The sequence below is a fragment of the Acanthisitta chloris genome, unplaced genomic scaffold (genome assembly GCF_000695815.1).
Source record: "Acanthisitta chloris isolate BGI_N310 unplaced genomic scaffold, ASM69581v1 scaffold2714, whole genome shotgun sequence".
Lineage (NCBI taxonomy): Eukaryota > Metazoa > Chordata > Aves > Passeriformes > Acanthisittidae > Acanthisitta > Acanthisitta chloris.
The window spans coordinates 52,470-73,922 of NW_008668640.1; the positions used below are offsets into that span (position 1 = coordinate 52,470).

Below are 21,453 nucleotides of genomic sequence, written 5' to 3' on the forward strand. Positions count from 1 at the left end.
TTTTAGATGCAGAACTGTAGCTGATACTTCATACATGGTGAACACTTATGGATCTTTCCTTTAAAGTGGAGTTGAAGTTTTTGGAGAGTTTGGGCTGAAGATCAGAATTTTGTTTCTTTTCAAGAGATGCCTTTACAGGCTTTGAAAGTGAAATATTTTCCATGCTGTTTATGTCATGTGTGTACTAACACAGGTTTTTACAAGACTTAGTTTAACTGTAAAATGAATTGAGAATTTGCAAGTAACCCAAAATTATCTACATTTTATTTGCTGTTAAAGTGAATATGTATAATCTTGGACAAATTTTTCAAGATTATTTCTAACAGATAATGTAAGTGCTTGCCCACTCAGTGCTCAGACAGACAGGCTCCTTCAAAGCAAGTTTGCATTGTTAAAAAAGCTACTGCCCTCAATTGAGGTATATTAGTTAATAGACCTTAGGGGATGCAGAGTTCTTCTCAAATTTAAGGCAAGCCCAGAAGCAGGATAGCTAAGATCACCTTCCAATAGTATCCTCTCCCACCTATCTACAATACTATTTTTCAGACAGTTTTTGACAGATATAGAGACTCAAATCCAGTCCAGTTACAGTCAGACATAGGGATGAGATATCTGGGGAAGTTTCATAATTCCTTGAGGATAGAGATACCTGTCACCATACCATCCACTCTAAATTACTCTTTGGTGATGCCTCTTTCTTTCTATTGGTGGCACTGGTCATCTAGGACACCTAGAAAAAGCAGATCTTAGTTAAATTGTAAAAACTGGGACAATAGTTATTTCATCTTAAACAGAATTACAGTTCCTGAGGCCACTTTGGAGTATATGCCTGAGAATCTAAGAGTATAATGTACTTCTCCTATAGAGTTAATATTTCAACTGTATTTGTATCATATTTGAAGCTTATCTCTAAGATGGGATATAGACACCAAATCTCAGTCACCATCCTGAATATATTTTTTCTGCTCAGAAGAGACTACTAAGTATGTTGTAAAAAATGTAGTAAAATATAATAAAATGTGATAGCAAATAAGTCTCTTCTAGCTTGGTAAACATATTAGGTTTAGAAGGCTGTATTTGGTCCAGAAAGCTATAAACAGTTTTGTCATTAAACCTCACTGAACCCAGCATAATCCCATGTATTAGGGAAAAAACCCAGATATCAGGGCAGATCAGAAATGAAAGGAACAGCTTCGGCTTTTGTGTTTGCCTTTGTGGTTCTCAATGTTACTTGATTACATAGCATTACTTCATCTTCTGATAAGGATGTGCTGCACTGAATCGAAGATAGGAACATGAAAAAAATTGTACATAGAATAAAATCAGAGTCTCAAGCAGATTCTGGTAAAAAGATCCAGTCAGATAAAGAATGTGATTGGTTTTTTACATATGCAGTGTGTAATAAGCAAGGTAAAGCCCCAAGATAGTATTGGCTGGAACTGATCAGCTGGATTAACTTTTGTTGCTGCCTTAAAAAAAAAAAGAAGGGAGGGAAAAGGATTTGTATTTCTTTTTAGAAGATTGCAAGACCTTTCAAAAGACAGGCTTTTGTCAGGCATTATGGAGCAGCAAAACCTGCAGCAGGACATTCAAGATCATCCTGCCCACATTTTTCCTGGTAGACTATGACTAGACCTCCTCTAAAGGAGATGACCCTGAACAGTAGGAAGCTTCCCTCTCCTATCAGATCATAATTAGAACATGACAGTACTATCAGCAAAAGAATGTATATCCTGACTTGTAACTCTGCAGGGAGGATCCATCACCCCTACCATTAGATATCTAAATGTAGGCATTCCCCTTCAGATAAGAAAAAAAGAACTCTTCATATTTTGCTCCCCTTGAGGGTCAATGGAGACAAATAGGCGTTTTTAGGCTGCTGTTAGACATCTAACTCTTCACATTTTGCTCCCCTTTAGAGTCAATGGAGACAAATAGGCGTTTTTAGGCTGCTGTTAGACATCTGCTCCAGGACAAAGTAAATCACATGCCTCAGTGCAGGTGTCTCTTTTCAGATTCCATAGAGGAAGCCAGAATGAGCAGTTCGGGCATAAACATCAAAAATGTTGATGCCCTAAATTTAGTCAGATGAATCCTATATTGTGTCACAAACTTTCTTTTAAAAATTTTTGCATGTTTTTCCTCAAGAAATTGCTTAGATGGGAACAATTAAATGCTTCATTATATATGGAAGAATTTCAATTTTCAACAGATAGTCCAAGAATACCATAATAGTTACATACAACTATCGCCCAGATAAGTATAAATTTAAGGATCTGCAGATTCACAATGTGCAAATCAGTGATTTTTATTTCATTTGATATATTTGCACAATTAAAGGCACATGCAGGCACAGGGACTTCATGGAGCTTCTGAGAAGGTGTAATCAAACATCTGACTAGACTTATGCACATCCCTTATATACAAGAATTAAAACTGGCTTTGCTACCCTGGCATCAAAGTGGCCTGGAGTGTGCTCCGTCAGTTCGAAGTGGTTTGATTTTAATGAAGAAAATACTCAATACACTACTTTGGAATGGGTTGGGTTTTTTGAAAATGTACACTCATAGTGGTGTGCTCATTAAAATAAAATCACTTTGAAGTAGTGCATTCCAAGCCACATAGATGCAGAGAAAAGTTGGGAGGTTTAAATGCAGAGCAAGAAGCTGATCTGTGCAACACATCTCCAGGATAAGTAATTCATCTCTTTTTTTCTTGTGGAAAAAAGAAAAAAATGAAGGAAGAGGGAGCAGATACCTGCTGCCTATGTGAAGAGATTTGCATCATTACCTTTGTGGAAGAAGAATGAAGAGTTCTTTTAGGGACATATGGTTAGTGTAGTATGAGCAGAAATGTAACGGAGCAGAAAGGAGACAAAGACTTTAAACTGTTATAAGATGAAGGACATGCAAAAAATGGGCAATAGGAACATTTATTAAAGGGAAGAAAGATCATCTGCTTTATAAGAACAGGAAGGAAAGAACTTCACAAATTATTTGCCATGTAAGGGACTGGAATTCTCTTTCCAGTCTCGTATCTTCCTTCTTTAATTTTGTCTCAGTTTCTGCTATGTGGAGTAAGTTGATTTTGTGACCAAAATAATCCTTTTGCACTCATTCATGAGAGCTCTTAATATACATTCAAAGACAGTCGACTCTGTAGGTCCTTGGCCAAATCACTGACAGGACTTTAGGAAGAAAATAGTTTTGCACCTGAGAAAATAAAGGGATATGTTAGAGATAGGGAAGTGCAAAGAAAAAGTAAAGGTATAGATAAAGAGGAGAAAAAATACACACATTCAAAAAGAAAAAGGAAAAAAATATGGCAGAAATGGAGAACAAGCTTAAAATGAAAGTATTAGGAAGAATGAAATAAAAGCAGCAGGGAAGGAACAAGGTCTAAAATAATAATAATTTAAAAAGAAACAGACAAACAAACAAACAGGAAAGGAGAGAACAAATACACAGTTAAAACAGTCAATCTTGTCAATGAAGTATCAGAGCATCAGGCAGAACAAAAAAAAATAAGAGAAATGAGAAATAAAAAAAGAGAGAGAACAAAAATAGAGAGACGAGCACCACAGGAATTTCTTCTTTATCATGTTTGCACATTGCATTTATTTTCAGGCATTCTGTATCTCAGATTTCTATCTCTCCCATTCCTCATTTTATTCTTCAATAGCCTGTGGAGACAGTTTTTGCCAATTTTGTGACCCTCAGGAAAATGAAGTCTAGCCCTGTAACAACCCTCTCTTTCTTTCACTTGAGTGAGTAGGCCTCAGATTCCTCTGACTTCAGAAAATTGATGCAGCTTATTTTGAAGTTACTGTACAGGAGTGGGGGCAGAATCAGGTAGAGTTGATTCTAGTAACTGAAGATGTGAAGACCTGAGATTTGGTCAGTATTGTGAAGTGCAGCATATATTGCAGGCTTTGTATTATAATTGTCCATTCAATAAATGCTACATTTTCCCTCGAAGCATTCAGAAACACAAAACAAGAGGTTGTGGCTGATTGAGTAAGTACATATGCAGGTTGCCTTATAAAAAGGGCTCCCACAGCAAGCCACGATAATTTACCAGAATAGTTTTAAATTGAGGTCTCCAAAGTTATGTTTGTGCTGTGTGTTGATGTGCTAAATTTGCTAGCACATTTAAAAGACTTAGAATTCCCACATTAAAGAGCTAATTCAATTTTTCATGAAAATTTGCTTGCCTTATGTCTAGCTCATATTATGAACTAATAGCCAACATAATTTTCTGCTCAGTGTTTTCCAGTTATATACACACAAAAGGCATTTTAAATCAAAACTGTCTATCCACATTCCACTTTCATATCTCTGAGGGACAAAAAAGATTTTCCTTTACTTTTGTTCTGGGAAAAAAATCCTCCCCAGGCTAAGATCTTGTATGTCAAATCTAATCTCAGGATGAATTATAAACTTCTGTTAATAAGGCTTTATATTAATGGAAGAATGGTTATAGCCCTCACTATAATATGGTATCTCTGGTTTCAATTATGCTTTACACAATGCAATATATCTTTAGGAGTATCTGATGTAATTAATCAGGTAGTGGTGTAATGCAGACTGGAATAAGGAGAAAACCAGACATTTGTCGTTTTACAGAGATGGAGAGGGATTTTATTAGTCATTTAGTAAGAGCAGCATTTTCCCAGTGCCAGCAGATTAGTGTGTGCTGGTGTATGGAAATTATTCTTCAGAATTCTATTTTTGGCCCTCAGCAGAGTTTAAAGTTGTTCTGGAATTACACAGAGAAGCTATACATGATTAGCACAAAGTAAAATTGATTTAAAATAAATTACTACTGCAGATCACTTTTCACAGAGTTTCACTTTGGTACTGGCATGAAGGGTGGAGGGTTTTTTCCTACATAAAATGGATTTTATCAATTAAGATCAAAGAGCTGCAGAAATCAGAGATGGAAAAAATCTTGTCAGGTCATCTCTTCTATCAATGCAAGAACATTGTCTACAGTATATTTCTCTACTACATAGTCAAACTTCACTTTTAAGACTAGAGTGAAGGGATTCCACTCTTAAGATATTTGTTACATAAATCTTCTTTATTCCCAATACCATCTCAGATTTTTTTCAGATTTTTCCCACACCAGTTTTGCTTTTTGGTGTTTATATCCTTCTAAGGTTTCTGAACAAGCTTGTGTGTTTGCTTCTTCCAATGTTTAAACAATCACTTTTATCCTTTCCTCTTAAAAGTACTTCTTGCTGCTTTCCTCTGAAATTTCCCCAGTCTACTGGAGTTTCTTTATTCCCAATACCATCTCAGATTTTTTTCAGATTTTTCCCACACCAGTTTTGCTTTTTGGTGTTTATATCCTTCTAAGGTTTCTGAACAAGCTTGTGTGTTTGCTTCTTCCAATGTTTAAACAATCACTTTTATCCTTTCCTCTTAAAAGTACTTCTTGCTGCTTTCCTCTGAAATTTCCCCAGTCTACTGGAGTGATTTGGCTTCTTCCAGTGTAGAGTACTGGAAGTTATTAAAGAAAGCCCATCACAGCCTTGACTGCTTAAACTGAGCTGTGATGGTTTTTGTTGTTGTGTTTCTAATCGTGCATGGATTGCATATCACTACCTACCCATATCCCTCATTTTTCTGAAGAATTATACCAGCTAACTCCCTGACACTGAATAATTGCTAGGGTCTGCAGCTGTTTAGATAGTCCCTTTACTACTTACACTTGCAGATCTCCAGCATTTGGGGCTCTTCAACTTGGAGAACAGATGACTGAGGAGTGAATAGGGAATGAATATTCATATCTGCTATAATATAAGAAACAAAAAAAATCAAATGAAATATCAAAGTGAAAATGAACATAATTTCCTTTGTCGTGTTATACATATTTAAATCGTGGAATTCACTACCACAGCACATTTTAGATGTCAAAATAAGCTCCTCCCAAGGAAATTCCTAGACTACTAAAGAACTAGGGAAGGTATTGTAGCAGAAATGTCACTTTATACTTGCCCTTCTCTATGTCATTCCTGAAACATCACAGCAAAACTTGGCCAAATACAAAATACAAAATGAGGCAAACCATAGATGTTATCCTTTACAGTTATTTGTTACTTATATTCTACTAACATTAATACTCAAGTGGATCTCCAACTGATCCTTGAAAAAAAACATCAGCTTTCAGTGATATTTTTATATTGATTAAAAGCATTCTCAGTTTTACAGGTCGGTAAAAGGACAAGTTTTTTGAAAACAAACATGCTGGTGTGACCAGCTCATTTCATGCAAGGAATTTTTCCCCCTTCCTTACTCCAGCTTCTGCCTTTTATTAGCTTAGAGTGTAGAATGAGCTAGATGGTTGATTTCTGAAAGTGTTCAGGTGTGTGGTAAACATCATTTTTCTCAGTGAAAAGAGAGAAAGTGTTTAGGTGTATGGAAAACATCATTTTTCTCAGTGAAAAGAGACATAACAAGTAAATATGAAATCACAATTAAAGTAATTATTTTCATTACTAAGGCTTGTTATAGATCATACAGAAACTAGGAAAACAATTGAATAAAATATCAACTTCCAATTAGGACTGAAGGGAACTCTTTCATCCTTATAAATTTCCCAATGGCTTCATAGGTGTATGGAAAACATCATTTTTCTCAGTGAAAAGAGACATAACAAGTAAATATGAAATCACAATTAAAGTAATTATTTTCATTACTAAGGCTTGTTATAGATCATACAGAAACTAGGAAAACAATTGAATAAAATATCAACTTCCAATTAGGACTGAAGGGAACTCTTTCATCCTTATAAATTTCCCAATGGCTTCATGCTTCTGAATGTGTTCCCTCTCTCAAAAAATAACACCACAGTCTTTTCAAGACAACGATGCAGTTACCAGGAGGACCTGATGGTGTACCTAGTGGTGTCAGTGAAAATATTGCAAATAACATTCAGTGGTGCAGGGTCACATTCATAACCAGCATCCTTTGGTCTTCAGAAACTTGCAGAACTTCTCAGTCTCATGTCTTAGGAGAATAGGCACTCGCAGCACTTGTGCTGTATTTCACTGTATGCAGCTATGGAATAAAGTGAAGCACAAGCTCAGAACAGATGTTCTTTACTATAGAAGTTTAAAATAAATGTGTTTGTGATAGATTCTTGTTAAGCCCTAGAAAAATCCTCACTGAGATAAGCCTGTGGTATAACCTGTTTGGTCATAACTGGTGTGAACTAACAGCAAAATTGCAATAGTTCCCTCTGTCTGATAGTAGCACAGTTGAATATGTTGAAGTTTGTTGGATATGTCTTTTTGCCATGTAAACAATGATAGAGGTGTCTGGCTGCAAAATCTAATAATCCAGCTATGCCTTGAATATTTTCACCGTGGTGAAGCAAACTTAAGGCAAAAGAAAACATTCTAATTTTATAAATCACAGTACCTACCACACAACACACTTCTTCCTAAATTTTATGCATTTTTACTTAGGATTCTCAGCCAGATGGTTCAATGATACCAGGTTTATTACTGAACTCTAGCTTAAAAATAGCTTTTTCAAGCATTTTTCAAAGCTACTTCTGTAAACTTCACCTCATTAACTGCTGTACATGTTTCTCCTTTCGGAACCACTGAGCCTTTTCAGTGGTAGATGTACTCTAATTGCAGCTTAAAAAGAGATCCTTCCTCATCAGAAATACATAGACTTCTTCAGGTGCTCATTTACTGTGGAATGATGAAGGCCTATGTCAAAGGTCCACTTGTACTGTGGCCCTCTCAAAATGAGTGAGAAGTAAGAATGTAGCTGCTTTAAGAATTTGGGCATAATATCCTCCTATTTCTCTTAAATCCGAGACCTATGTTGTTTTCATGCTTTCATGAAACTTAGCTGGGAAGAATTGTTTGATTTATTTTAAAATATTCTCTTTAAAATGTGCTGGGTTAAATCAAGCCTTGATGATTAAAAATAGCTTTTCCAAAGCTTGTTGGTATTGGCTGTTTTAATTGTGGTTCTTTTACACTGCCTCCCAGCCCTTTAGGCATCAGAGTGTCAACAGTGCTACAGTAATGTTTTTCATATTATTGTGGATTGAAGCATTAAAATTTTACTACAAAACCAGACAACGTGTCACAAAGTGGTATTATCAAGGGCTCAGGGACCAAATATCTTCTGCTTTCTGCAACTGAAAGACTTGTAAAATCGTTCCTTTCAATTGCAGGAAAACAAAACAGCTTACTAAAACCTGCATGTTTTACTTAAGACAAACAAAGTCAAAGTCAGAAACATTATTCCTCTTGACTTAGTGAGTTTGATTTGTGTCTTAGTGAAGAAATTAGGTGCAATTTGGAAAGGTTCCTTCACCATGACTTAAAGCCATCCTATCCCACCACAAAAATTAGGGCTATATTGTAGCAGCAAGTCTTTTGGGGGTTTTTTGGGGTATTTTTTCCTTCCTCTAACCCTCCTTCCTGAAGAGAAACGTATCTTTTGTTTCTAATCTCATGTTTTTTGCACTCTATTCAATTCTTGCAACCTAGCTTCTTCTTTCTACATCTCTTTAGTCTACTGCAAACCATTTAATTTCCACCCTTAGGAGAAAAAAACCCTATATTTTTATCCCTTCTTTATAATATTTCTGCTTCTTTTGGATATAATTTAACTTTATAATTGGTTTCTTTTAGAATCTAAAAAATTCTGTGCTAAATTATTTGTGATATGTCTAAGCAATCATATTCTGTTGCATTTTATACAAGTGATTACTTCCACTAGTAAATCATTCTTGCTTTATATCAGATGCTTTGAATCAGATTTGTCATAAGTGTAAAACAAAATCATTGCTTTCTTCATCCAGGCTGTCATTGCAAACAAACAAGCTGAAGCTATGCCAAGTGTAGATGGCTTCGGCTTGATTTTGCTGCCATTTATTCCATTAAAACCAATGGAGTTGTACCAATGTAAGCTTGATGTAGGAAAGAATCAATTTCTGTATACCTATAAAAATCCAAATCATAGATAGATATATAGATATATATATAGGTAGCTGTGTAAAAAGTATAAATATAGTGATAATTTTCAAATACCATAAAAAGTATAGAAATAGAAATAGAAATATTCTATACACTGACAGGTTCAATTGCATGCAAATAACATGCACATTGTGCATCCCAGTGAAATGCAGTCTTGTTTATTTCAGAGAAAATAATGATACTGGTCTAATAAACTAATGCAAAGTCACACCTTAATCTTAAATTATCAAGATAAAATCTACATCCTCTTAGAGAATACCTAGTGTAGACCTGATAGGAAAACAAGAATGTTATTTAGAATCATTAATATGATTTGGTGAATAGTCCCCTTGTTAATGCAACCTCTTTTTTCTTTTTTTTACTGCTTAATAGAGAAGAAAATCACGTTATTCGGACCTTGACTTTGAAGTAAGTTTTACTGAATTATTCCTGATTATTAAAAGCATTTTCCTAAAAGTAAATGTGAAGTGTTTATTTTAGCAGATTTTAGCCTTCTGAAATAGCAGATGTGATAGGGTTGTTCAATTGGTACTGTACAGAACATGATCAACAATTCATTAAAACTACTTTGGTGCAACTTGTTTGCAAAATATTCTGAGATCAAACTGTCATATTGCAATATTAACCATCACGATTTCAGTTTTAAATTCTTTGCCTCTTCATTTTCATCTGGGTTTATTTTGTTGGATTTTTTTGTTAGCTTTTTTTTTTGGCTGGCTATCTACCTATTGAAAAATTGTGACACTTCTGTAGGACAGGCTACATCATTACAGAAGGTTGCTCTCTTCCAGAGATTCTCAATCATTTGTTCTATCTCTCTTTTTTCAATACTAATTTACTGGTGCATGAGTTTCACATCCAAATAGTGATTATGAATGTGACAAATTTTGAATGATGAAGTGCCACAGGTGTCAAAGCTTATGGATCACATGCTATATAAAAAATCAAGTTCATGCAAGGTTCTTTAGGTAAGATATCCACAATTTCAGACTTAGACCCTGGTGAGTGAGAAGGTTTAGTTCTGTTAGCTAATGACCATTTTGCTCTATCTCAGTCAGTATGATTAAGTCTCTTAGAGTTTCATGTGAGGTTTTTTCACTGATCTCTACCAGAAGCAATACAGCAGTTAGTTTTCAAGGAGATGTTCATAATTTATGGGGTTTGGGTTTTTAGATAGATTGTCTGTTCATGCATAGAAATAGCTTGGTATAATTCATTATGTGTTTCCAGAGAATCTGAACAATTACATTTGCATTGAACCTACAGATCTTGGGCTAAAATTTGGAAGCCTGTGGTCAGTATATATCAACCATAACTTCAGAAATTGTCCTGTTTTCATGTGCAAACAAAAGAAATTTTTATTATTTGAGCTACAAGCACACACGCAATTTCAGATTTCAGATTCAAGTTCATAGAAAAGAAAACTTGCAAGGAGAGAAGGGTTTGCTTTGTGACTTGCTTTTGCCAAAATGCTGCCCCTCTGTTTGACTGTGGTTTCTTAGTAGTTTAGCATTACACCTTAATCTCTTATGTCATTTTCCCCCAGAGACTATAGCTGTCTTAAGTCCTCATGTAATGTCACAAATAATGCACCAGACACGGATTCACAAAGGAAAGTTTAAGGGAAATAAAATTAAAATATTACCTGAAATATGCTTTAGGATAAATGCATGGAAGGAAGAAGAAAAACATGAAGCAATAACAAAATTCTGATGAGCGAGCAATTCTAAAATTAAATCCAAGCAATATGATCAGAAGTTTTATCACTATAGTGATAGAAGGAATTCTAAATTTTACTGTTCTTTAATGAAAGGCAGAAATATCATGCTGTTCATGATGAGAGCATTCTCTGTGGTAACAGATACTAAAACATTCTTCCTATCACTCAGGAACATAATCCAACACCAAAAAAATAGCAATGATGTGGTACATATTCTGCTGTCAAGAATCAGGCCTCCCATTACATGTTTTCTTTTGTCTCACATAGTTTCACGGGATCACAAAATGGGTAAGGTTGTCAGGACCACAGTGGGTCACCTGGCCCAACCTTCCTGCTCAAGCAGGGTCATCCTAGACCACATTGCACAGGATTGTAGCCAGAGAGTTCTTGAATGTCTATCTCCAATGAGTAAGACTCCACAAACTCTCCAGGCAATCTGTTCTAGTGTGTGGTAACCTGCACTGTAAAGAAGTTATTCCTTGTATTCAGGTGGAACTTCCTGTGCATCAGTTTCTGCACATTGCCTCATGTCCTGTCACTGGGCACCACGGAAAAGAGTCTGGCTCAATCTTCTTGGCACTCTTCCTACAGATACTTGAAGACATTGACAAAGTCCCTCGCAGTTGTCTCTTCTCAAGTAGACTGAGTAGAGGTGCAGGATCACCTCCTTCCACCTGCTGGCAATGTTCTTGCTAATGCATCCCAGGATCCCATTGGTCTTCTTGCCCCCAGGGGCACACTGCTGGCTCATGGACAACTTGTTCTCTGCCAGGACTCCCAGGTCCTTCTCTGCAGAGCTGCTTCCCAGCAGGTCAGCCCCAGTCTGTACTGGTGCATGGGGTTATTCCTCCCCAGGTATAGGACCCTGCACTTCCCTTTGTTGAATTTCAGATGGTTCTTCTCTGCTGACATTTCCAAGCTGTCAACATCCTTCTGAAGGGCTGCAGAGCATTCTGAAGTATCAGCCACTCCTCCCTGCTTTGTGACATTATTTATTTAATATTCTTACACATTTTTCTTGGCTCGTTTGCAATATTGTTGTTCCTTGGACTAATATTTTTAAAATTACTATTAAAATGCAGGAAAATATATTTGTTTGCAAAAAGGGAAGGACAGGGCCATTGATTTCTGACGAAGAGAGAGTGGCAATGATACTGTGCCAGTTCCTACCGTATTGACTCAGACTAACTCCATCTCACCTCCCTGTTTTATGGTTCCTCTCAAAAAGTCTGTGGGTTTTCCTGTGTCCTTACACATAGCATGGCTGTCTGTCTAAGGTAAAACAAAATTAAAAAGCCATGAAATGTTATAATGGCCACCCAGATTCCTTCACTCAGCAAGATATCCTGATGAAGAGAACTGAGATAGTGTGGTGTGACCAAGATGCTGCAATTTGGATTCCTCAAAGCAGCTTGGCTGCAAAATAGAGTAGAGTCTGAAGGTGAGGTTGAGTCAGAGCAATTAGACAACTACTTAAACTTTTTCTCTGCTTTGTCTGTGATGAGTCAGCTGGCACTCTCTGAGACAATGCCCTTCCTCAGTTCTGAGGATAACAAATCATAGAATGACATGGTTGTGGTTCTGAGGATAACACATGCTAAGTATGCAGTATGGACAAGGCTGTGTTAAGTTTAGCTCCCCCTGTCCTTTTCCTTGTAACTCTCCCAGCAATCTCTCTCTACACTCTTACCTCTCACACGTCTCTCTATATCCACACAAGACAAAAAGAGACTATGCCTATCTTACTAGACATTTGAGGGAATATTCCTGAGCAACCAAAATGCCAGCTTTTATATGGTTTACTTTTCAGAATGACCTTAACTATTTTAGTCTGGGCCACGCTTGTATCTCCAAAAAGTTCCTGAATTTCCGTAGGGAACCAGCACAACTTGGGTACCATTCACAATGGACAATTTGGTTGTAGACTTCTTATTTGGGAGATTAAGAGGATTTAGTAGAATTTAGTATTCATGGAGAACATGACAATTGTCCTATCACTACATGTTCTTGTAAAATGTCCCTTTCCAGCTCTCTTGTAGGCTCCTTTAAGTACCAGAAGCTTGCTATAAGGTCTCCCCAAAGCCTGTTAGATGGTGCCAGAAAATAGTCTTGTACATGTTCGACTTACTACTGTAGAGTCACAGTTACATAGTGTAGATTTTTTTAAAAAGAAAGAAAAAAAGACTGTACTAGTGATCTGCAATGAAACATTTTCCATAATGTAGAGAATTTGAAAGAAAAACAAATAAACATGAGAAAAGCAATTTTTCTCTGAGGGACACAGATGAAACTCAAAGCCAGATGCTATCTAGTGTGAACATAGGCAGACTAAGACTGCTCAACACTATAAAATACTCTCTGTCCTTTTTATCTCCAGCACATGCAGAAATACAGGTGCAGTTTTAAGGGCCTTTGCAATGGACTGTAAATAATGAAAATCCTATATGACTATGTGAGTGCTGTTATAGAAAACTTGTGCCTCCAGTCAAAGGAAAGGGAGAGAGAAAAAGATTCCATCAAAACTGGGCAGCCCTTATCATAGATCTCAAGCTTGTTAGAGAGAAGGGTCTCAAAATTGGGCACCAGTATACCGTTTTCCCTTTTTAAATAGTTTACCATTGCATTCTTCAGTTATCCCTTTATGTAGAAAAAAAGACAGTCTGCAACATGCTGAGTTTAGTCTGTCAACAGAAAATATTTCTGCTACATAATATACTGTCCATGATTAGATTTTGAAAACACTGACTAATCTAGTTGAACTTTGAAGTTTACTAAATGAACAGTCAACATGCAACAGCTTTACAGCTCTTTTCTTACTGTTAGCAAAGACTAGTTTAGATTCATTCATGCAGTCTGGTGTTCAAAACATGACCAAAATTACAGGTCTGGGCATTTTGGATCCTTGCTGCTGCTGGCTGTGGTAACCCTAGCTCAGTGCCCTCCAACCCCAGTCATTTATTCCCCTAAAGCTGGACAGGTAGCTTCTTCATTAAGTCTCAGCACTAACAGTTAGCTGTCAGATCAAATAAAATTCACTCTAATTATGTTGAACAGAAATACAGATGCTGTAGAAATTCCCAGGAGGACCTTGTAATAGGTGTGTGCTGGCAATTACAAAAACATACAGAGGAGTTAAACAGTACTATTGACATGCATTGTAGGATTCAAGATCACAATTACCTTTAAATTCTATGAGAGGGTCTGACTTCTGGATTTCCCCAGCCACCCCACTCTCCCCTTTCTATCAGCCATTGCTTTGGATCTACTCTGGTAATAACAGTTAGGTCAAATAATTCAGAAAAGTGTCCTATTACCCTGCTCCCCGAGATTCAAGTCATAGATTCACAGAATAATCAAGCTTGGAGGAGACCTCTAAGATCATCAAGTCCAACCATTAACCTGTCACTCTGCTGGAACCCCTAAACCCTAAACCATATCCTCCAGTGTCAGATCCAGACACCTCTTAAACACTTCCAGGGATGGTGACTCCACCACCTCCCTGGGCAACCTTTTCCAGTGCCTGAACACCCTAACAGTGAAGAACTGAACATCTCTGGCTCTGAGGAAGAGCAAGGATACACAGAGGAGTGTGAACACCAGAATGTCTTCTTTTCATTCCACAGAGTACTGGACTCTCACCAGCAATAATGCTAAATTGATCACTAATTTCTGGAGCTACATTCTTTCAGAATCTCATCTGCCATAGCTGTTCATTATAACTCACAAAAGCTTCAAATCATTCCCTTAATAACCTGAAGACATCTCTTGAAGACAAAGGTTAAAAAAAATGCCTGCAGGAAAAAATCCTTTCCTATTTCCAAGTTTGGCACCTGGTCATACCTGTAACATCTTGAAAACACAGCATGTTTCCATTATAGGGCTGGGAAGGCATTCCCCCATCTGTTCTTTTTGCTTAGCTGCTTCATACTATCGTTGAGAGAGAACATTTTTGCCTATAACAATATAGAAAATCTCCAAGGCAAATTAAATTACATTGTCATGATGATGATTGTTATTATATCATTATTTATAAGATTGAACACAAATCATAAAATCACAGAATAGCTGGATTGGAAAGGACCTTAAAGATCATCCCCCATCTGTTCTTTTTGCTTAGCTGCTTCATACTATCGTTGAGAGAGAACATTTTTGCCTATAACAATATAGAAAATCTCCAAGGCAAATTAAATTACATTGTCATGATGATGATTGTTATTATATCATTATTTATAAGATTGAACACAAATCATAAAATCACAGAATAGCTGGATTGGAAAGGACCTTAAAGATCATCCAGTTCCAATCCAATCTTGGTGCAGCCTGTTAAAGGGCCTCACCAACCTCATTGTAAAAAAATTTGTGCATATATCTAATCTAAACCTACTCTCTTTCAGCTTAAAACCATCACCACTTGTCCTATCCCTACATGTTCGTGTAGAAAGTCCTTTTCTAGCTCTCTCGTAGGTCCCTTTTGGTACTAGAAGGTTGCTATAAGGTCTCCCCAAAGCATCCAGGCTGAATGACCCTAACTCAGTCTGACTTCATAAGAAAGGTGCTCCAGCCCTCTGCTCATCTTTGTTGCTCTCCTCTGAACTCAGTCCAGCCAGTCCATGTTGATCTTATGCTGGGGACCCCAGAGCTGGACACAGTACTCCAGGTGGGGTGTCATGAAATCTTCATGAGAACATTTGCGCTTGAGCTACAATTTGGCTAAAACCCTATCATAAATAAAAAGGGAGCTGAGTGCAGAGTTGTGTTTGAAGTTCTTCCCATCTTGAGGATACACATACACTGGATCCTTTTCTGTGAGTAGATTTTCATCAGAGTAAGGCCTAGTCTCTTCAAAACACACACTCTGACTTATGTGCGGGAGTAGAAATGTGGAAAGAGGGGCAATTCAGGTGGACCTCTTTAGTGTGTGGGGCACAAGAGTTATGGAACCTGCAGGAAAGACCACAAGAAGATATGTCTGTTGCTTGGTAGCAAACTCAGGTGCTTCTAGCAGGATGCAGCATTAATGGACAAATGCACCAGCTGCACCTAGAGATGATGTCCTTTCAAAGGGCACCATGAGAAATTCATTTTATATCCTGCTCAGGTCCTGATACTACCACAATCATCCTAATGTATATTGGTCAAGATCTGCAGTTTGTGTTGATAAAACTTACATATTTCTAAGATTAATAAAGCAATGTTTTCCATATTGTCCATTTAACAGAGAAAACAGATTAATCCCCTGCAAATACTTTGTAGGTTGTTTTCACATGAAAGTTACCCAACAGAGCATATTTTCTAGAAAGGAGATAAAATGGTGCTTTCAGGAATCTAAAAGAAGTCTAGGAAATAAAGTTGCAAATTAAAGTTGCTGCACCTTCAGTTCAGATTGTTCTTTATAAGCAGTAGGGAGGGGGTGGGTGTCAGTGGGTAGGAATTATGGGATGGAAGCCAGGAAAACACAAAGCAACCAAAAGATCCATAGGTACATGTTCATACCAGTCATTCTGCTATTAAGAATAAAATTTAAAGCCTTTTTTTTCTGGCAGACTTCCCAGTGCAAGGGTTTTATTTCTCCTCCTACCTGCTTCTCCTCAGGAATAATGTAATGAACTGAGTAAGACATTTGCATTATTCATATTTGCTATTTAACGACATCTTGGGTACACGATTCAGGAAAGATACCAGAAAGTAACATTCTCTATATTCCTAGCTTTCTACTAAAAAGTTTCCAAATGAGGATACTTGTTCCACAGTCATATGCCATTTCCTGCTTTTTAGCGACAGTATTTTAACCCATCAAAACTGATTTATTCCCATGATCATGTCTCCTTATTTTAGCCAATAATAATCTTTGAGGTAGAATCTTTCTTATTCAAATTCTATGTATATTAAATTTGCTATATACCCCTCTCTACCATAACAGCAATATCTTAAAAGAATCTCTTAGGAATTCACTTAAGTGAAACTCTCCTCATAAATTTAGATCACCTATCTCTAGTCAAATTATGTTTTGAAAGGAGTTTATTACCCAATCCTGCAAAATGTTTTCCTTTATTCACCTTAAAACCCATGTTAAGCTAATTGATCTTTAATTGCTTTATGTATCTCACATCTCTTTTGTGAATAATGTTGCCAATTTCCTGTTCTCAGAAGTGAAACAAGTTTTCAAGCTATGGTATGGCTATATTAAGGATAATATTGTTATTAGAGCGCAGCAGTAGAAATGCATGGCCAAAAAGAGCAGCCAGGTTTCATGAAATCTATAAGCACACCTTGCAAATAAAAGATACAATTAGTATTGATAAAGTATTATTTGAGAGCCAATTACTGCCACTACATTTCAAAAGGTACTAACCTAGGCTTGGCAGGAGTGTTACTTGCTGGAAAGGGTCACATTTGGGCACTGCATATATAAGTTTGCAGGGTTTGTCCCACACAACCCCAGGGAAAATCAGGGTTGACAATTAGAGGACTCGCACAGAGGTCTGTGTCCTGCACCTCTTCAATCAGCATTACTGGCTGCTGCCCTGTAACTCAAGTCCAAGCACTCACAAAAACTTAAGAAAAGCCAAGCTGAGCCCAACCACTCTTGCACTGAGGTGAAACATCCTTTGTCCCTCCCATCCCAGTCCACCCAGACCACAGAACTATGAGACTGGTTGAACAGTAAGCAGTTTTCAACTTTGCTCCAGAGGCTGATCTGAATCCATAACTGAGCATGAATTTGTTTGAAAACAACTCTGATGGTAGGTTTGACAACCTAGACTTGAAAACAGGCTTTGCTGCCCATGTAGCTGCTCAGACAGATGCAGGGCTGAGACCTGAGAGCTGGGGGATGCTGTTTGGGGTCTTCACCTCTTACACAGGAGTGCCATATAATCAGTTTTTGTGGAAGAGTGCCCTATGCATGGACTAGAGAGAGGGTAGTTTCCAGTAGCTTTGTCCATGAAATTAGAAAGCAAGTAAAACTGAAAAACTGTGCCTACTTTTTAACTGCATTCTATGATGATCTGAATGACAAGATATCTAATTAAAAAGACATAGCATTTGGGGATTTTCCATTTTGAGCCAAGATTTCTGAGTTCAGGGTTCTCATAAAAATTATTCTGACAGGGACCATTACTAACGTTGTATTCCTATAGAAATTAAAATATTAGCATCTATTCTGAAAACAGAAATTCTGTAAAATACTCCTAATGTGCAAGAGAAATATTCTTCTGAGAAACTGCCATCACTTTCAGAATACTTCCAGGCTTGCACAAAAACCAGCATCCCCTAATTTCAGCAACTCAATAAATGTGGGGTGAAAACAGTCTCTTGTACACAGGAAGAACATTAAACTGAGCGGAGAGAAGGCTCAGTGCAATTCACTTCCATTGGTTGAGTCTATAGGGAAAAGATGGCCCTGCCAAATTCAATTTACTTCATTATGTTGGGAAAAATAATGCTTCTCTAAAAAAAAACCCCACCCAGATTAAATTATAAATATAAGCAATTATGTTCCATTTTGCAGAAGGTCATGCATACAAGAAAGAGGCACATGGAATTGTTTCAAGAGTTAAATCAGAAATTTCAGACACTGGACAGATTTCGGGATGTACCAAAATCAGGCAGTATGGTAAGTTTTCCTTCTGTTATATTTAAAATCTGATGGATCCTAAGCAACAGCAACAAAGCAAGAGCCTTTTGAATTTGGTACATTTCCCAAGAAGACATCACCTTTAGGTAGCCTCAGAAATGAGAACAAAAGGTATTTTCAGTAATCTAACCTATGAGGAGACTCATTAGGTTTTACAACTAGACCATAACTAACTCACTGACATCATTATAGATGACAGGTAATTGAACTGTAGGGAACACATTTCAAATCTGGATGTGCCTCCTAAGTCTAAAGGGCTTTATATAGAGAAATCAGCTCGCTGATCTAATTTGGCCAATAGGGCTTTTCCTCTAGCTAGGCAAGGAGATATTAAATTAGTTACTATAAACAAGTCCAGCTAGATTTACCTATACATGAGATGGTCCAGAAAGCACACAGGATCTCTGTAATGCCATGTCTTTTCCATAATAGGTTTATAAATATTTACCATGGGAAAAGCAAAAATTAAATCATCCTGAGTTGAGGCTGCTATCATCATAATTCAAATTTATACACACACACTCATACACACGTGCATAACACCCTGACTACCTCTGATAATGAGAGCAAGGAAATAGTTGATTCTGCTTAATTAAAACAGCTAATTTAGTCTGACATATTTGTTAGCCGCAATATTTTGATTAGTAATTATTTTTATATAATTTTATAATTTGAAAATTGTATATTAAATGGAACTGAGCTAGAATCATTGTATTCTATAACTTTTTCAGAAAAGCTGCTCTCAGACATGAAGAAGAGGTATTAAGCAGATGTGAGGCCAATGGATTTACATCATTTACATCATCTTAAACCAGCAGAAATTTAGCCCTGATTCTTTGACAAACCTTTAGCTATGACGTGTTATTTGTATCAAGTTCTTGCACACTCCCTCTTCTGAGATTTGCTGATATATAGTTTCCATTTGTCTCCCTACTTGAGATTTGCTGTTCACATAAAGCTTGAATTAATTCAAAATCTCAAAGGGAATTTCAGTGGAAGAGCTGTGTTTACTCTGTTTTGCATTGGCGCTGTGTTTTTGAAAGGTCTGCCTAGAGGAATGGTCTATCTGTGAGAGAGCCAGAGAGTGATCCAGGTACCTAAATATAGGCATCTCAGGTTATTTTTAGATAGTCTTAGAGGTCTTAGTTTAGAGCACAGTACAGGCAGTGATGACACGGGACTCAAAGGAGACCCTGACCTGTCATGAAAAATAGTTGGAGATAAAGCAGAAACTCCAAAGGTGTCTAAAATGGCACAAAATATGTTAGGTTTTGGCAACTAAATCCCACCAGTCATGTTACAGCAGAAATCACAAATTAAATTGGTCGTAGTCCATAATGTCTTTTACCCTATAACATAGCATTCAAAAAAAATTCATTCAGTAGAAAATAACTATATTTCAGCCTGTTATTTCTAATACACATGAGCTCATCAGCATGTAAAACAAGGTGGCTCTTACAGCATATTCAAGGTTTCCATGGTTCTGTCATGCACCTGCCACAATTTAAAATCCAGCTGGCAACCTCTGTTTCAAAACACTCCATATTTCAGGCAGCAAACTCTTCTCAATTACCTTCCCTTCTTTTCTCCCACTTTTCTACACAACCACTATTAGGAAGATGGCTATTGGTACTGGATCACTTGGCCATTCCTCACATACATTGGTTCTTGTGAAAGAAAGGGCTTAGCTGGCAGCTCAGGTGAGGAGCCTGCCAAAGTGTTCATTGTTCACAGGGAAAGTCACAACAGTGCTGAACACCTGCCAGCCTGGCTCCCTGCAAAGCCATTTCCCATCTCCGGCTTCTGTGTCTCATGAGAGCACGTTAGCAATCAGCCTTATAAATGGAAACTGCATTATTGCATCCTTGGTTTTAATTCTTCTTTCTTTGCTCTTCAGGAGAACTCAGGACCGAGCAAGGCTCCATGGGACAGTTTCAAAACCACAGGCGACTACCAACACTATACAACGATAAACGTATTAGACACAGAGGCAAAAGATGCTTTAGAACTCAGACCAGCAGAATGGGAGAAGTGTCTGAACTTGCCTTTAGATGTGCAAGAAGGTGACTTTCAAACAGAAGTTTAACAAAAACGAACTGAATGAACCAGAAACGAAACAAAAAAAAAATTCATTGCACTGACAATAAAGAGACTTTGGGAATCCTGACGCTCCTGTCTGAACATTGCGACTCCTTTATGTCAGGCTCTTCCTGTGCCAAATGTCAGTGGTTTTTTTCGTACAGTATATTCCCACTAGTGCAACTAGTGGAGAACCAGGTGTACAATTCTTACCATCGTGTGTTGTAAGTACCCGTGGAATGGATTTGTAAGGTAATCTTTATAGATAAACCTCAAGCAACGATTCATGTTGTAACAGCTTCATTTGGTTTAGTTTTCAAAAAACTTCACCATGAAGCACAATGTATATATTTATGCAGTTTTTAAAGTTTATAACAGTCTGTTTGGCCATTACTACACTTTTTACTTTATAATATAAAAGCAAAGGTTTTGTCATTAAATGAATGTCTGTTGAGCTACATTCTTCATTGCTTTAAATGCAATAAAGTAATAATCTCACTTTTATATGAATAATATATTTCACATCTTTATTATTGCAGTTTTCTCTGGAAAGCTCAGAGTAGCTTTCTCTGCTGCAGCTGTGTATAAAATATTTAAAATGTTGTATGGTGTAAATAAACCTTTGTCTACATATCAGTTTCCTAGTGCATTTTATTCTGTATTTGTTGATCTTAAATTTGAATATTTATAAAATTTCCTTTTAAAACAGTCAGATTGAATATGTATTTGTAGTTTTGATAGTATGTCATATGTAGCTTTGCAAGGAGTTTCAAATCATAGTAGCAGGTTTGTATAGCCATTCTGCATTTTCTTAAGTAGTCTTTTGTGGCAATGTACCATATAAATTGGACTTGTCAGAAAACTATTACAATTATTCTGTTTTATAAGAATTTTTGCCTAGTTGCAGAAAGACAAATAATGGACAACTTAAGTTTCAATGTGCAGCACCCAAAGAGAATATTGAGCTAGAATAATTTTATATTCTGCATGGTCTTGTTGCTATATAAC

The 21,453-nt window shown here is 36.9% G+C and overlaps 1 protein-coding gene across 1 annotated transcript in view; it reads left to right on the forward strand.

The window, feature by feature from the left end:
• The window catches only part of LOC103800591 (brain-specific angiogenesis inhibitor 3), a gene marked incomplete at its 5' end in the record, with an annotated part of 44,254 nt that extends 23,178 nt beyond the window's left edge, over positions 1-21,076 (forward strand). Inside the window, 3 exons of the mRNA XM_009072971.1 lie at positions 9,383-9,418; positions 18,241-18,345; positions 20,264-21,076. Coding sequence (XP_009071219.1) covers positions 9,383-9,418; positions 18,241-18,345; positions 20,264-20,452 — 330 coding nt within the window. The remainder of the gene's footprint in view (positions 1-9,382; positions 9,419-18,240; positions 18,346-20,263) is intronic.
• Positions 21,077-21,453: the final 377 nt, after the last annotated feature.